The sequence below is a fragment of the Carlito syrichta genome, unplaced genomic scaffold (genome assembly GCF_000164805.1).
Source record: "Carlito syrichta isolate Samal-C Ts95f unplaced genomic scaffold, Tarsius_syrichta-2.0.1 Scaffold288990, whole genome shotgun sequence".
NCBI classification, from domain to species: Eukaryota; Metazoa; Chordata; class Mammalia; order Primates; family Tarsiidae; genus Carlito; species Carlito syrichta.
In genome coordinates this window covers 360,736-379,536 of record NW_007233086.1, presented here as the reverse complement: position 1 = coordinate 379,536, position 18,801 = coordinate 360,736, and the positions used below count along the sequence as shown (strand labels likewise).

At 34.9% G+C, this 18,801-nt stretch overlaps 1 protein-coding gene across 1 annotated transcript in view; it reads right to left on the bottom strand.

Annotated features, from left to right (window-relative positions):
* XRCC4 (X-ray repair cross complementing 4) overlaps positions 1–17,617 on the bottom strand; it is a gene marked incomplete at its 3' end in the record, with an annotated part of 98,360 nt that extends 80,743 nt beyond the window's left edge. The window contains exons 1-2 of the mRNA XM_021710443.1: positions 17,467–17,617; positions 11,238–11,413 (exon numbers count right to left, since the gene is read on the bottom strand). Of these exons, the coding sequence (XP_021566118.1) occupies positions 11,238–11,413; positions 17,467–17,605 (315 nt within the window). The remainder of the gene's footprint in view (positions 1–11,237; positions 11,414–17,466) is intronic.
* Positions 17,618–18,801: the final 1,184 nt, after the last annotated feature.

The window sequence follows — 18,801 nt, the reverse complement described above, 5'->3', positions numbered from 1 at the left end:
GCAGCCACTGCACTCTAGTCTGGGTGACAGAGTGAGACTCCAACTCAAAAAAAATAAATAAAATAAAATAAAACCACCTATGTCAATTAGTACATAAATGTAAATAGCCTAATCACCCCAATGAATAGAACAGATTGCCACATTGGATTAGGAAAAAAAAAAGTAAGACCTAAGTATAGGCTTCCTAAAAGAAATATAATATAAATAAAGATTTAAAATAGTAAATAGCAAAATGATGAAAAAATATATACCATTCTAACTCCAATCAAAAGAAAACCAGAGGATGAAAGATTATTAATAGTATTACAGTGTCATTTCATAATAAAAAAAGGTCAGTGCATCAAGAAGAAATAACAAAGTGTAACATTTTACATGTAATTAACAAACAAAGATTCAAAATACATTAAGCAATACTTGATATTACCTAAGGAGTAGTAAGACAAATACATAATTACAGTTATTGATTTTAACATACTTTCAGTCACTGGTAGAACAAGTAGACAGAAAATAAACAAGAATATAGAAAACTTAAACAATACTACCAACCAACTTGATCTAATTAACATTTATAGAACAATCTACTCCAAAACAGAATAAATATTTATTTCAAATGCACACAAAACATTAAACAAAGACTACATTCAAAGCCATAGTACAAGTCCCAATAAACTTAAATGGATTTAAGTCATATAAAGTTTTCTAACAATAATAGAACTAAATTTAAAAGCCAATAACAGAAAGATATTTGAAATATCAGGACAGAATTAAAACCTAAATTACAAACTACTAAATATTTCAAGAGTGAAGAATGAATTCAAAAGGGAAATTAGAAAGTACTTGAAAAGAAAAACACAACATTCCAGAATTTGTGGATGCAGTTAAAGCAGAACTTGGAAGAAAATTTAGATTCTAAAATGTAAATACTAGAAAAAAAGATTTCAGAAATCAGGGGTATCCAAATAGGAAAAGAGGAAGTCAAGTTATCCCTCTTTGCTGATGATGTTATTCTATACCTTGAAAATCCAAGAGAATCTGTCAAAAACCTGCTGACACTGATAAAGGACTTTGGCAAAGTCTCAGGCTACAAAAGTCAGTTGCGTCCCCATTTATAACAACAACAAGCAGGCAGAGACCCAAAAAAAGGCACAATCCCATGCACAATAGCCACACACAAAAAAGAAATACCTCAGCATCTTCCTAACCAGAGAACTGAAAGACCTTTACAATGAGAATTACAAAACACTGCTCAAAGAAATCCAAGAAGACACAAACAAATAGAAAAATATACCATGCTCATGGATAGGAAGAATCAACATTGTTAAGATGTCACCCTACCAAAGGCAATCTACAGATTCAACGCAATACCCATTAAGTTACCAACATTGTTCTTCTCAGATCTGGAAATGACAATACAGAAATTCATATGGAAACATAAATGACCATGAATAGCCAAAACAATCCTTAGCAAAAGAAACAAAGCAGGAGGTATCACACTTCCAGACTTCAAACTCTACTATAAAGCTACAGTAATCAAAACAGCTTGGTATTGGTATAAAAACAGGCACACAGACCAATGGAACAGGATAGAGATTCCGGAAGCAAAGCCTCAATTCCTCAACCAACTCATCTTTGACAAAGCCTCCAACAAAAACTACTGGGGAGAGGAAAACCTATTCAGTAAATGGTGTTGGGAATATTGGCTGACCACATGCAGAAGACTGAAACAGGACCCCTACCTATCACCCTATACAAAAATTAACTATAAATGGATCAAAGATCTAAACGTAAAACCTCAAACTATAAGAATTTTAGAAAACGCAGGAGACACCCTTATGGAAATTGGAACTGGCAACAAATTCCTAAAGGCCAATACCTTAAGAAATAAGATAGACAGGTTGGACCTCATCAAATTAATGAGCTATTGCAAAGCAAAAGAAAACATCAAGAGGGCAGTGAGACAGCCCACAGAATGGGAAAAAATATTTCTCTACTGTATATCTGACAAAGGCCTAACATCTAGCAGCTACATGGAACTCAAATATGCTGAAAGGAAAAAAACAAACAGTCCCTTTAAAAAGTGGGCAAAAGACATGAACAGACACTTCTCAAAAGAAGATATACAGGCAGCCAACAGACACATGAAAAAGTGCTCAGCCTCATTCATCATCAGAGAAATGCAAATCAAAACCACATTAAGATACCACCTAACCCCTGTAAGAATGGCCATTATTAATAAAACAAACAACAACAGATAATGGCGAATATGTGGAGAAAAAGGAATGCTTCTACGTTGCTGGTGGGAATGCAGACCAGTGCAACCTTTTTGGAAGACAGTGTGGTGATTTCTGAAAGAATTAGAAATTGACCTTCCATATAACCCAGCAATTCCCCTTTTGGGAATATACTCGGAGGAACTCAAATCATTCTATGACAAAGATACCTGCACACATATGTTTGTTGCAGCTCTATTCACAATAGCAAAAATATGGAACCAACCATGTTGCCCATCAAAGCTGGACTGGATACATATACACAATGGAATATTATGCAGTCATAAAGGAGGACAAATAGATGGACTTTGCAGGAACTTGGATGGATTTGGAGTCAACCATACTCAGTGATTTATCACAGAAACAGAGAACTGAGTTCCATATGTTCGCACTCATAAATGGACCTTGAACAATTATAATGCTATAAGAAAGTGATTGGCAGTAGTGGAAAACAGTCAGGGGAGAGGGGGTGGAATTGGCAGTTTAGGGAAACTGCTAGGAGACAGAGGGGCATACCTCATCAACAAGAGTACCTGCATGATTATGTTTATATACCTAACCCTGAATTGTACCCATATCTATAATAAATAAATAAATAAATAAAAGGTTTCAAACCAGTGACCTCAGTTTCCACTTAAAGCGATAAACCTGATACAAGATTTATGAGATCTGTACTATGAAAACAACAAACATTTGTTGAGTAATTAATGAGATGAGATCTGAATTAGCATTTATAAACTCAGCACTACTGATATTTTGAATCAGATAATTCTTTGTTGTGAAGGCTGCCCAGCTCATTACATGATATCTAGCAACATCTCTGTCCTCTACCCATTGGATGCCAGTAGCTGCAGCTGCCCCAACAATAAAAATGTCTGCAGATACTGCCAAATGTCCTGTATGAGCAAAACCTCTCCCAGGTGGAAAACAATGACCTAAATAAATAGATACATTGTTTCATGGGTCAGAAGGCTCAATACTGGTACCATGTCAATTCTCTAGATCCAAGGCATTGCCAATCAAGATCCCAACAGACTTGTTTGTAGAAATTGACAAACTGATTCTAAAACTCATTTAAAAATGTGAAGTATATAGACTATTTAAAAGCAACTTCAAAATAGAGTATAATCAGAGGACTTACACTATGTAATTTCATGACATATTATAAAGCTAAGTAAGCAAGATAGTTTGTGGCAGACACAGGGATAAACAAATAGATCAATGAAGCAGAACACGTTCCAAATATAGACCATTAACTTACATGGTTAACTGATTTTCAAAAAAGCACAAGGAAAATTCAGTGGGGAATTCAACAAATGATGTCAGAATGACTGAATATTTACATGCAAATTTGAACTTCAATCCATGCCTTAGATGGTATACAAAAATTACCTTAAAAGGAATCCCAGACTCTAAATACAAAACATAAAACTGACATACAAAAGCTAGGGGAAAACGTCTATAATCTTGGGTTAGAAAAATATTTATTAGAAATGAAACCAAAAGCATGATTTATAAGAGATTAAAAAATTTAACTTCCTCAAAATTAAGAATTTCTTCTCTTCTCCCACAAACTGGAAAACAGTATTCCCAAATTGTGTATCGCTAAGGAAGCTATATCCAGAATATATAAAGGACTCCGCAAAACTCAGTAAGAATTAAGTAACACAATTTTTTTTTAAAAGTAAAGACTTGAAAAAACACATCACTAAAGAAGATACATAGATGGCAAAGAACATCATTAGACATTAGGGAGATGCTAATTGAATCCTTTGCATTCGGATGTCCCCTCTGAGGGGTCATTTTATTTTTTTATTTTTTTGAGTTGGAGTCTCACTCTGTCGCCCAGACTGGAGTGCAGTGGCTGCTCCCGGCCACGACAGCCTCAACCTGCTGGGCTCCAGCGATCCTTCCGCCTCAGTTTTCCGAGTAGCTGGAATTACAGGCGCGCGCTACCACACCCGGCTGATTTTTTGATTTATTGTAGAGATGAGGTCTTGCTGCCCAGGGGGGTCTCAAACCCACTAGCTCAGGCAATCCACTCACCTCAGCCTCCCAAAGGCGTGGGATTACAGGCTGAGCCACCGAGTCCGGCTTTAGGGGTCATTTTAAATATAGCAAACTACTTGGATGTCCTCTCTCAGGAGACATAAAGAGATTGCTGATGATCATACAGGACTTCTGCCAGAGCAAATGTTTCAAAATGTATGTTTCCTTGAAGTTTTCCATTCAAATTGCATGAAAAAGCAAATAAAGACATGGAATATATCCTAAGATATAAGTATAAAAAATATCAGTTGACATTAGGTAGAAACAGAATGTGTGAAGTGCTTTCACAGTGGTGCATATAATGGACAATAAATTATATATTATTAATGTGGAAGGAAGAAAACGAGATTGCATTGTTTGCTCAAATAGAAAATCACATGCCGGGCTCGGTGGCTCAGCCTGTAATCCCGCGCTATGGGAGGCTGAGGTGAGTGGATTGCCTGAGCCGCGGTTCAAGACCCGCCTGGGCAATGTGGCGAGACCTCACCTCTACAATAAATCAAAAATTAGCTGGGCATGGTAGTGCGCACCTGTAATTCCGGCTACTTGGAAGGCTGAGGCAGAAGGATCGCCGGAGTCCAGCAGGTCAAGGCTGCAGTGACTGGAAGTGGCCACTGCACTCCAGTCTGAGCGACAGAGACTCCAACTCAAAAAAAAAAACAAAAAGAAAAAGAAAAACACCAGGTGGAAGATGTCAAACAAATTACTATTGCACTACATGTATCAATGAACCTATAATGCATGTTGGTGACTGTTACACATGTTACCAAAATATACAATTTTGATTTTTTTGTCACAAATGTTCAAAATTATATTATAAGCCAAATATCACTGCAATAAAATAACTGGCTCCAATGCTATACTATCTAACATGAAGTGATTCGTTTTTCACTATTCTGTAAACAAGTGTGGTCGAGTTGCTGGTATGTGATAAGCTAGCCATCTTTGAGTGCAAAGGGTTAAAATACAATGAGATACTGTCACACACCCACTAGAAAGTCTAAAGTGAAAAATCTGACTATACCAAGTACTGAAAAGGATATGGAGAAACTGAGTACTGAAAAGGATGTGGAGAAACTGCAACTCTTATATACAGCAGAGGAAAATGTAAAATAGTACAAATACTATGGAAAACTGTTGGACAGTTTCTTTAAAAGTTAAATATACTCCTACAATATAACCCAAATATTCTACTCCTATGTTTTATCTAAGAAAAGTAAAACATATGTCCATACAAAGATTTATATGCAAAAGTTCACAGTAGTTTTATTTGTTAAAGTAGCAAACTAGAAACAACCCAAATGTCACAACCCAATTGTAAATGCATAAACAAATTGTAGTATATCCATATATCCATAAAATGGAACACAACTAAGCAGGAAAAAAGGAATAAATAATTGAATCATACAGCAACATAAAGGAATCTCAAAATAATTATGCTGAAGAAAAAAAGTAAAAACTGTGTGATTAAATACATAGATAAATAATTCAAGAGAAGATAAACTAATCTGTGAAAGAAAGCTGACTAGTGATTTTCTAGGGACTGAGTGAGGAAACAGGGCAGAAGAAGAGAGAGATTACAGTGAACACAAAAAAATCGGGGCAGATTGAGGAATTATTATCAATTGTGGTGACAGTTTGATGAGTATGTATGCATTTTAAAACTTACCCAATTTATGTGTGCATTATATGTAATTGTATCTCCATAAAACTGTGAGAAATAAAAACATCCCCACAAAAAGACTTAGACATGAATGTGCATAGCTGCTTTATCACATTAGCCCACAACTGGAAACTTTCACAGATCTATCAAAGGGAAATCAGGTCTATTCATATGATGGAACACCACTTAGCAATCCAAGAGTGGACTTCTGAGATAACAACATGCTATGGAGAGTCTCAAAACATTACCCCACGCAAGTACGGTTTCCAGCAAGGGCACATACTGTAGAGCTTCACTCATATGAAGTTCTGAAACAGGGGAAGCTAATCCATGGTGATGGATAGCAGTGCAGGGCTGCCCAGGGCTGAAGGGTGGGTGGATCTGGGGTAGAATAGGAAGTTGCTGGGGACTGAATGAAAGAGGCATGAGAGAACCGTCCTAAGTGATGAAGACTACACATTCACAACAGGCACATTTTATTGTATGTAAATTATAACTACACAAAAATGTGTTCCTAAAAAACCTGATTTGGGATTTGCAAGAGAGAGGTTTGGATTCTACCCTTGCTCACTTCCTACCCCTGCTTTCCTTGGTGTCTTACACATACCTCCAGCATGTGTCTCCTTATGTGTCACACTGACACCACCAGTTAAAGTGAGAGGGTACATGTTGAAGCAGACTAACTGAAAAGTAATAAGCAAGTGTTAATAAGGTTAAGAGCAATATAAAGCAAGAAAAGGATGAGTTCTCAAACACAAACTAGTATAGCTAAAAAGTTACATTTTTGTTTTTAAAAGCAGTAATTCTAAAATCTCTTCTATGGCTTAACCAGAAAATATATACTTTAAACGGGATTTCTGGACCACTTACATTACAGATTTAGTTCCCATATTCCAAAAGAGTAAGAAAATTATAAAATCTTTAGTATAAAAATGGCATATGCACAAAAACACTTTTATCACAAAAATAAAAAATATTATGATTTCCTTTTCAGACTTTTAAACAACACATTTGCAACTCATACTCCCAAAAACCTGAAAATCATTACTATTTTTGACAAAAAATTGTATTGTGGCTGGGTACCACAATAAATGGTCCAATTCTGATATTTCATCCGGAAATGGCCCTTTGAATTCAGAATCCTGAAACCACAGGGACACATGATAATAATATAGAATTTTAGACTGCAGTTTTTGAAAACAACTTTAGTGGGTATTTTTGGCTAACTTATTTTATCTCATTCTCATATATCTGAAAGTGTAAATTAAATAATATAACTGTCTGAACTTAATACATTTTTCACTAAAAAAAAAATAAAAGTTACAAAATATAGTAAGACATAGACTAGCATGTTCCTTACTATATAGACTGACATTTTATAAACTAAAATATTAATGAAAATAATAGAGAAATACCATTGCAATGATAAAAACAAACCTCCTGAATGATAAATGTTTCCATCTTCCCTGATGTTATACCCAAAGATTGCTAGTTGTCCCTCAATATCTATGCTCTCTTTTTACACAGTAATGGAAATTTCTGAGCACAGGACACAGCAGAAGACATTTCACAGACTCCCTTGTAGCTACGTGAAGCCATGTGACAAGTTCTGGTCAGTGAGAATGTATGCAATTGTGGAGGGATGGCCTTAAAAAGGGGGTCTAACTGTCTCTTTCAAGAGAGTCAAGAGGCCCTGCTGCCTAAAAGATGAGCACTGAGTGAAACAAGAGGGGCCATCTTAGACCAAGGAAAAACTATTTGTTAAAATTGACAAAGCAACATGATCACAGAAGCCTGTTTCTCCAACACTGTGAGCCCTCACATTAACACAGGACTGTCTATCTGGATTTTTAGATCAGAGAAAAACAAAACTCCATGCATTTAAGTAGCAGGAGAAAGAAAATAAATGTAGAGTGCATTAATTCTACTGGGGACTAGACAAGTTCTAGTGTGTTATATATATATATTCATTTACGCATATATATGTGTACATGTGTATACATACAAAATTATGTTTCATTTTTCTTCAAACCTCATGGCTTCCTTCATCAGTGCTATTTTTTAACATATAAAACTACAGTATGTTTAATGACCTGAAATGAATCTAAGAAATTACTTTACAATTTTACAGATGAAGAAACAGAATCAAGAGGAAGTTAAATGGTTGGTCCAAAGTTATCCTTATTAGAAGTAATTAAGTGTTTTTCTGTGACTCATAAAATTTTCCCCCTAAGTAACAGAGTAAAACATGAAAGCAAAAAAAGGAAGAAGAATATATTATTCAACAAGGTGCCTTGGTGGCATGACAAATTGTATATGGATGAATTGTGAAAGGTGGAGGGAAACAGTGGCACAATGTACAGGGACGCTCTCCCAAGTGACTGTGGTGCATGTGGTAAAGGGGTACTGAGTCCAAACACAGGCAGAGGCTGCTTTCAGGAGAACCGTGACTGCCAGCTGAGGAGCTGGGGCAGGAAGGGCCACAGAGTTCACAATACACACAGAGAAGGACTTGGTGTGTGGTTGCTCATTCGGCACTTATTCCAGTTGGAATTACAATAAATAAAAGCATCTATATCATAAGGAAAATCCAATTCAAGTATAAGTGAAATTTTGGGAGGATGAGCACAAAAACAATCTCATAAAAACTGTGGATCTCTCCTCCCTAAAGATGAATATAAACATTGGCAGACAAGTTACATATTTAAAACATTTCATTGCAATACAAATGTACAATTCTGTCATGCAGACAAAACATAAGATAGTATTTTCAAAAGTTTAGGTCTTTTTGAATATGAAAATTAGTGATAACTTTCTTTTAAAAAAATAAAATAGAAAGGAAAATTTGTTGTAAACAAATTTTAATTTCAAATAATTCTCCTACGGATTGGCTATTCAAAATGTTTAAATTGTACAGTGATCTACAACACACAATTAGACAGACAAAATTTCTTGAATTTATGGCATCAAACACCTAAAAACTCAAGTCTCAGAGGTGCATGTCTGGTGGCAAGTATGCTTAGAACTTGTAAAATACTCTTCATCATGGGCAAGTAAACTTTTGTCAAGAAACAACAGAATTCACTACAACTTTTTGAGCTGAATCTATTTTCATTCTTTTCCTTTCCTCTAAGTTTAGGAGGTCATTTTTGGCAACAACCAGATGTCTGTGTCATCAAGAAAAGGATTACAAACTCCTTTTCAATTTTTAGGTCATTTAGAGCACAATTAGCCTCAAAAAGTATTCTGCCATGTTTCCAATTGTCTGCAGAATTTTGCCAGCAGATGAATTTACAAGATATTGTCACTTTGAAATCAGTTTGCAGAAACACATCCTGAACACTGGAAGATTCCCATGACACTCTAGCCAAATGAACTTGTGATTTTTCAGCTGCATCCATCCATAAGGCTGACTGCTCTCTAAAAGTTTTACCTCATTTAAATATCCAAAAATATCTCCCAAGTAAGCCAAGCCATGAGTAAATTCCTCCTTGTCAAACTGTTGTGAGAGTAGCCTTCCTTTTTCTCATGAAGATATACATGAATAAATAAGGAGACAGCTACCACAATGTAGTGCTTTAAGACACATCCTGTCCGGAACCAACACATTTCTACATCACTGGGAATCTTTCAAGTTGTTTCCATTTCTTGAGAAAACCTGTTGAAAAGGTGGTACCTATAGTTCAAGGTGTTGGTTCTGATAAAGCTGATAACTTTCAGGATGGTAAGCAAGAAATCTTGCAGGATTATTATTAGCCTTTGATGCCAATTTATGCCAGACTAATTGTAAAAGACACACATCATGAAGACTAAAAGCTTGTTCTTCACAAAAGCAGCAGAAACAGGTGTATGGTCAACAATGGCAAGTTCCCACTCTATGGCCACCATACCAAGCCCTCTTTCACCATGTCAAGATACCAAAAGCCTTTCCCGCCTTCCAAGAGGCACCTCACTAACTTGGAATTTGTTTGCATCAGTGTATACAAAACAGATGAAAACCAGAAACTGGCTGCACAAATTAAGGCCAATTGTTATACACAAAAGCCTGTTGACTAGGAAATGGCATTACTCCCAATTTGACAATGATCTCCTTCAAAATCTTAAAAGAAATAGGCAGTAGTTCTGTAATGTATAATATCATCTGATTGAACTTGGGCCACAGAAAAGAACAAATTTTAGCAGCTAGTTCCAACCTTCCTACTGCATCTATTTTATATTACCATTTTAAGGAACTTATATACTGAAACTTATATAAATTGACAGATAATTAGAAAAAGTATATGTCTTTTAAACTGAAATTTCTGAAGCCATTCTCAGTATATTCACTATATGATAATATTAAGTTTGAAAATAGTGATTCTATTTATTTCTTTGAGTGTTTCTCTAACTGGTAAAATTCTCTTGAATCATTCTGAATCAAAGAGGTTGTTTTAAAATAATTTTTTAAACTCAATTTAGCTCTAAAAGAAAATCTCAATAACTGTCTACAAACTTAATATAGTAAAGATTTCTTTCCCTTTCCTTCAGATATTGTAGATCTCATATCTGACTGATAAACCACTAGCAGAAAACAAATTGAGTATCTAATCAACTTAGGTTAAGTATTAAAATAGTACACATGAGAATTTTAACAAATGAGCCACCTGCCTTGATCTGAAGTGGTACAAGTACTGAGCAGGGTGATTTGTCCGCAAAGCATCAAGTTTAGGAGGCTTGGACTAAAAGTGATATTTTTCTATTTTAGTATTTCTAAGTCTTACAAGATAAAGTAAACTTTAACCTTATTATATGTCTTACTATACTTAATTATTTATTGCATAATTTCAAACCCATTCTAATAAAGTAGAAAATAACTCATAATTATTACATATTCAAAAATAACTATGCTATTTTTTTCTTAAAATCAATATTTCCCAAAACTTAATTCAGTAAGACCTTGTTGCAATGGCCATAAACTTCTGATCTCACTGTTTCAAAACTGCTGTTCTGTGTAATTAATTCTGCAATACTTCAAATTTGTTCAAGTGTTAAAAACTAAATACATCTTCCAATAAATATTTTTCACAATTCATTACTATACAGCATTTAATGACTTTAACTTGGAAGCACTTTTCCATCTTGGAAACCAAGTACTTTTCAAGCTTTTATTTCTGAGATGTTCTAGGAATATGCTAGTTATTTAAAGATTAAACATAATTCCTCAACAAGTGCTCTGACATTTTACCACTTATAACATTATGGAAAGTTTTACTTACTGAAACATCTCTCAGGCTTTTCTCAAAGGAGAAATTACCAGATTCTTTAGAAAAATTAAACTTGTATGTGTCAGTAGGTCCTGCCCCTGACACCAAAGCCTTTCCCAGCTCATCCGCATATTTCTCCTTTTCCATCGCCAAGTCATCAGCTTCTTGGGAAATCTCCGATTCAGAGACTACGAGAGACATTAAAAATGTTTTGATATGAAAATTACTAAACATGAGATAATATCTGTTTACCTGTTAGTACTAATTTACCACATATGACATAAATTTAAACAAAAAGTAAAATCAATCCCTACACTACTAATTTTTAACTCAAATTATACCTGTTAGATGAACTAACAATATTTGAAAAATGTTTTTGAAAATTAGTTTAGTCTCAAGTCTGGTGTAGAAAGCATTACACTCCTGGCCCTCTTTCTCTGACCTCAGATGAAATACATGCATTGTAAAGGTTACACAGAAACAGTCACTGTGTACTTGCTCTCAGGTCATAGCCAGATAAATTATTTCCCATAATGATTCATGAGTTCAGTATCCCAAAACAACTTTCTTCCTTTCCTCAAAGACTTAGTAGTCTGTAGCCCATTTCTCACTCGTATGGGCAGAGTCAAAGTAAAGTAGGAGTGGAGCTCCTCTTTCTTGTCTCACGAACCAATGACATCCAGTGTAAGAGAAGGGAATGGGGAAACCACAAGGCACTGAGAGTCTCTTCAATGGCACACACTAGGCTAGTCTAGCTTCCGATTGGCTTGTCCAGATATCCTTAAAGCTGATGTTTTACACATTGCTGAGATTTTTTTTTTTTTTTGGCTGAGATTTTTATTTCAGCAATTATATTTTCAATTCTAAATAACCTCTTTGTTGCGTTTTCATAATTTCCTCTTCTTTCCCTACCCTTCTTTTAAATATCTGAACATTTTAATCATACTCTGAGATCTCCAGGGTCCCTGGGGTATTAGTCTGTCTCTTCCATCTACTGACACACTATTGTTCTAGTTCTGCCCTTTCATGCTTTGTCATCCTTGAGAGTGGCTGCCCTCTAGCCAGAGTGGCCAGTGCTCAGGGCAGAAGCGTCTTCAATCAAGGCTGCCGGTCTGCCTTTTTTAGAGTCACTGTATGGTTCATCAGTTCTGGACCAGTTGTGAAAGTTGGCTTCATAACTTGGTTTTTACATTTGAGGAAAAGACTTCAATTTTATACCACCATCTCAGGGTTCTGATTTATGTTGAGACTTTTACTCATTCGAAGTCCTAAAGGACTGGTCTGATTTTATGCTGCATATCCCAAGCCAGAGAGAAGTAGTATTTTGTTTTGTTTTAGGGTCTCACTCTGTTGACCAGGGTGGAGGGCGCAATCACGACTTACTGCAGCCTCAATCTCCTGGACTCAGACAACCCTCCCACTTCAGCCTCCCGAGTAGCTGTGACTACAGACATACACCACCACACCCAGCTAATTTTTTTTTTCTTTTTTTTTTGGTAAAGACAAGGTCAAGAGGCAGGGCTCAAACTCCTGGGCTCAAGCGATCTGCCTATCTCAGCCTCCACAGTAGTAGCCAGGGCTACAGGCATGTACCACCACACCTGCCTGTAAGAGTAGTTTTGTTTCTTTTTTTAAGATGATTTCATTAGGAGGATATCTCTTTCAGTTTCCTTTTTTAATTCTGAGAGCTCAGCTTCAATTCTTTAAGAGGCCTGAAGTCCCAACATTATACCCCATGCACGGTCATCTAGACATACATCCAGTTCAGAAATTCCATGAGTCTACAGTTACACTTCAGTTCCCATCACCCACTTGGGCTTTCAGACACCTCTTCAAATGCAGAATCTGAAGTTATCCCTTTCTTACACTCAAAGGTGGCAGTGTGTCTGTGTATTTGTTTGCTTTCAAAGTTACAAGATTCAATTTGACATGTGTTGGAATATGCATATGGTTGGGTGGTTTCCTGTGTCAATTTGGGCTATCATAGGAAAGTATGGTCCTATAATTTTATACTTATACATTTCATTTTATCCCTCATAACACTAAAAGATAGATATTATTTTCATTTTTCAAAAGAGAAGACTGAGGCTCAGAGAGATCAAGTAATGGTCTAGGGTGACAGACTAGCTGAGTGGTAGAGCTGGGATCCATACTTATATCTCTCTGGTTGTTCTGTTTGGAAGTGAGGCAGAAATATGAGACAGTGGTTACATTATTTCCTTCCATAATTTTGAGAAACACATTAGTATGAAATATTACAGATTATAAGGAAATCTTGATTAAGGGATCCCTAAAAATGTAACACATCTTTTCATCACTTTAGTCTGTGTACTGTCTAGAAGACCCAAGAGAGGCAAAGGAAAAGGGAGTCTCAGAATGAAGGCATATATTTTACAGGATCAATTTTTGATAAGTTCTGATAATGAAATATGATTCTCATATTTCACACAGTCTTTGAAAAGAGGTAAGAATAAAAATATCTTACAATCTTACATGACTTTACAGCTTCTAAAACACCCTCACATATTTTCTGTCTCAGAAACAGACATGTATTGAAAATAACATTCCTGTCATATGAATTGACCTTTCAAATACCCTATTATCTCAACTGAACAAAAAAATAAAACAAATGCTTCCAATTTACAGAATTTTATATTTTGTGTTTAGATTATTTCAAAAAGTAAATACCTAATTTTACCTAGCTTATATCTATAAAGAACAAATATTTCACAGATAAATAGGAAAAAAAATCTATAGAAATCATCTTTAATGTAGCTATAGAAAAACTTAAAGAAGAAAACAGAGTATAGCTCTTGGTAAAATATCTCTAATTAAAAGTATTCAAAATTTCATTAAAATGAAGATACCTGAAAATATTTAATAGAATTTATTAATTCATTCATTCAACAAATCCCAGCCCTGAGATTTCAAAATCACCTGCTGCCATCTCAGATGACATTTGAAGTGTCCTCTCAGTTGTCATCTTAGATACCTCTCATGGCACCCACCCCCCACATGAATGCTATGCTGATTATTATGGAATGTTTCATTTTTGAGGGAGAAAAAAATAGGAAAGGAAATTATCTATTTATAATTCCCCTTTAAAATCTATGCAATAAAGGTACTAGTTGTTTAAAAATTACTTAAACATTTCCTATAAAGGTGAATGTGAAACTCCGACTGCCTATTCAGAGCTTCAATCCTGGAAAAACAACTTGGACATCAGGTCTGAATTCTGTGCTAACAACATCTGGAAAAAGCACAGCTGTAAGCATTCAATGCTCTAAAACTTAAGTGACCAAGAATAAAAGCAATGGAAATAATAAAATTCAGCAAGAATGCAGCTGAACCACATAATAAGGCATAAAACATGAGAAGGCCAGCATGACCAAAAAACAAGGAACTATTCTCAGACTGATAGATACCTAAAGAGCATCTCTTGAACACTGTTTGTGGGTAGATGAAGACTTGAACACCATTTGTGGGTAGATGAAGATATATAACTAAGCAAAAGGCTGCACCTACCCTAAATCTGAGATGGCGCAGAAGACACAGAGCCTCATCACAGCACTAGGCATTTTAGAGGGTGTCGCATCATAAACCCTCCTCACTACTTCATTCATTAAAATCCTTTTCAACTGAGTTCTGGCACTATTTCCATATAGGTCACAAATATTTATGTATAGCACAATTATGAATGATTCTAATTATTTGATAATAAAATAATTAGTAAGATGTTAATTTACAGTTCAGTAAACTTTGAACTACTTCAGATATGGGTGATGTAAGTTTCTTACTGCTGACAGCAATTCTTATAAAAGTCACATAGTCATTGATCATTAACTCACTTTGTGACTTAACTCTATGATATAACCCTCTGTAATATTGAAATGACGATACACCACACGATAATTACACCTCAAGAACATTCATTAGATAAAACATTGCTAATGGAAAAGAAATCAGTGCACTTAGTGTGGGAGAGATTAAAAGGAACCTCACATCCTTTTAACTTCACTGAAATGAAAAGAGAAAAAAATTATCCAAATTGAAGGTTGCTGTCATCAAAAAGTTGAACAACAAAAAAAAAACCAGGATGAGGTATAGGAAGGAAATCCATTTCTATGTTTTAATTATTTAATTGCTTCAATGTTCTTCATCATGTCACTGTCTATCTATAAAATACCAAATCACATTTATGTAATAAGCCTTAACTAATCATGGAAACTGTGATAATATATAAATTCCTATTTTTTCCCTGAAATTTAAACAAGAAAATAGAAATGAATAATAAAAGGAATAAACACACATGAGATTTAAAACCTTATTAGATATCTTTGAAAATAAAATGACCATGTAGTGACTACAAAATGTTTTGTTTGAAAATCTGTTCAACACAGGAAGCCAAAATGTTAACAACTCACCAGAGAATACAGAAGATTGATATCATATTTTTGTCACACTAAATTCCATTAGCTAGAAAACAAATGGTAGAATATACTGCATTTAAGATCAATGTCAATAATAAATATAAAACTGAAGTTTACATCAAAATATGCAAACTCTAAAAATGTACAGTTCATTTCCTTTTTTCCTAACAAGTTTCATACATTGAGACATTCTTTCAATCAAAATTTATTATGGCTGGGTATGATGGCTCATGCCTGTAATCCTGGCACTTCGAGAGGCTGAGGTAGAAGACTATGTTGCTCAGGCTGGTCTCAAACTCCTGGGCTCAAGCAATCCTCCTCCCTCTTTGGCCTCCCTAAGTGCTAAGATTAAAGGTATGTCACCACACCTGGCCTAAATATAGTATTCTTTATGCACAAGCAACCGCTTCATCCAGGATCTATTTTCCCAGTGGTGCTGTTCTTCTCACCCAGATGACCTGTGTGAACCTAGTGACATGGTCTGTAGCCTATGCACCATATTCCCCCAACACAAAAACTGTGGTAATCTAGATGTACCTTCTCTGCCATACACAGAACTAATCTAACAAGTCTTCCTCCATAACTGCACTGCAACAATCATCCAACAACCGACTCTCTTACACAGACATTCACAGGTTAAGTGGATATCATCAAGAGTACTGCAAACATTACCCTAGAAATTTCATTATTTTACAATAATCCCTATTATCAGGATTCCTTGTTCCATGTCATAAAAGACAAATTAAAAAAAAAACAAAACCCTGCAAGTATAAATTCAGTTTGTATTGTATAACAAAACTTGTAACAGTTAAGAAAAAAAATTTCACAACGTATTGTAATTTTTTAAAGATATAATAATTATAGCAATAAACCCTAGATAAATATTTCATAAGGTAATAGAAGATACAGTTTGTAAATTAATATGAAAAATTATTTTACCTGAAACACCATTCACAACATAACTCTAGAAATGACTGCAGCATATTTATAGACTAGTTCTCCAAATCTTTCAATAAAATACTTTAGAAGAGTGTTACAAATTTGCTATATAAGTAAAACATAACTCTAAATTTTTAAATTTTATATCTGCTATGTTCCATACATGATTAGAGGGTCATTAGTGTTTTTAAATGATTATCACTAAAGATTTAAAAAAATCAAAAGACTATTCCATAAAAAAATTACAGCCCAAATTCCATATATGGGTTTGAACCTTGTTTTACAAAGTTTTAGACTATGGTCTGTTGTTACAGATGTAATACATGTTCAATGGAAAATAGTTTAAAAAGAAAAAGTGTACCAAGAAAAAAGAAAACCACCACCAGGCCATGCCCTCAAGCCAACACAGACCCTCTGACCCAGCCAACCTCCTCCCTCTTACTCCCAATTCTTCCCTGGGGTCCTGAGTGGTGATACATGTAAAAAGTATGACTTATGTTTTCTACTAAGAAATCATTTAAAAACTCTGACCAAGTCCATGTTACCAAGATTCAAATGGTAACCAGAATTTGCTGGAGCACTTACTTATTTCTCTATTCATATAAATTGTAGAAAATGGCACTATATGTTACAAATCTGTATATGTATTAGACAGCAATAACAAGTAAAAGTATTATCAGTTTACCCAATATCTACTAGAAAAAAGAATAATTGAGGACTAAGGAGTAACACATTTAAAATTTACTTGTAAGAGCATTGTTGGTTTATTTTGTTTTGTTTTGTTTAAAGCAGGATTTATTGAGAGAACAGAAAACTCCTTCAGTGGGAGGGGACCCGAAGGGGTTGCCCAAGAGCTTTGTTTTTAATATTACCTGTCCCAGTCCACGCTGACTGACCATCAGTAAGTGTAATAACAAAACCACATTCCAGTGTTTTCTCCCAGGATACTTGTAGAAAATGAATCATATTGGGTTCAGAAGCAAGACAGATTCTGCTTACTTTCCTCTCCATTTCTGAATACCTGTAATGGAAAAATGAAATTAACATTTCATAAGAAACTGTAACACAAATAATGATGTTTTCTCTACTAGTCTTTCACCTATACAAATACCAAGGAAATAAGAAAATAAGTAAAACAAAAAACTGTAGAATAGAGTCAGCCACGAAATTCAATAAACCAGTTTTGTTTAATACTTATTGATAATTTTTACAAATGAGAAAGTAGAGACTCATAAAGTGATTTGCCCAAGTAATGAAGATAAATAAAAGTTACCATCTCAATAATGCAAATTTTACCTTTTTTCCCCCAAGAGCCAATAGTCTCTTTCTCTACCACAAAAGAAATGGTTATAGAACTTGTGTGAACGACCTGAAAGTGATCTCATCATTGCAATGTAACTAAGGGAGATAAATTTGACCAAATATCTTAGTCTCTGGAGAAAAACTTTACAAAATTAAAAAGGAGAGTAGGTACAAATTATATGGGGGAAAAAAATCTCAGAACCCATCAGTTGGGAGTACCCAGTCAAGCCTCTCTAGAAAAAAGATGCCCAGGTTCAGGGACTCATTCTATCTTTGAGACAAGAGCACCTGTATACAGATGAGTACTATTGGATTATCACAGTCTGGGACCAATTGACTTATATTGCATTTTTAAAGTTTTGTATTGAATTGTTATATGCAACCAAAAAAGTACACACATCAACAATTCAATTCGATGAATTTTACAAGTGAACAAATCTATGTAAGCAGCACACAGATGAAGAAACACAGTACCACCCCAGAATTCATTCTCACATTCCCTCTCGTGTGGTCACTTCCTCTCCAGGTAACCACTGCTCTCTCTTCTGACACAGATTGGGTTTTGAATTTTTTGTACCTGACTTCTTTGCTAAGTATGATGATTGAGAGATTCATATATATTATGTCTTATCAACTGTAGATGATTTCAAGGCTGTATGGTATTCCATTATAAGCTACAGTACAAGTTATTTATTCATTCTCCTAGTGGTAGGCATTTGGATACTTTCCAGGTTTTGACTATGACAAACAGTGCTGTCATAAACATTACAGCAAATATAAATGCATAAACATTATAGCAAATATAAATGCATTTTGGTTAGATAAATATCTGTGAGTGAAATTGCTGGACCAGAGGATATGCAGATGTTCAGTTTAGGTAATACACAGCAAATATTTTTCTAAAA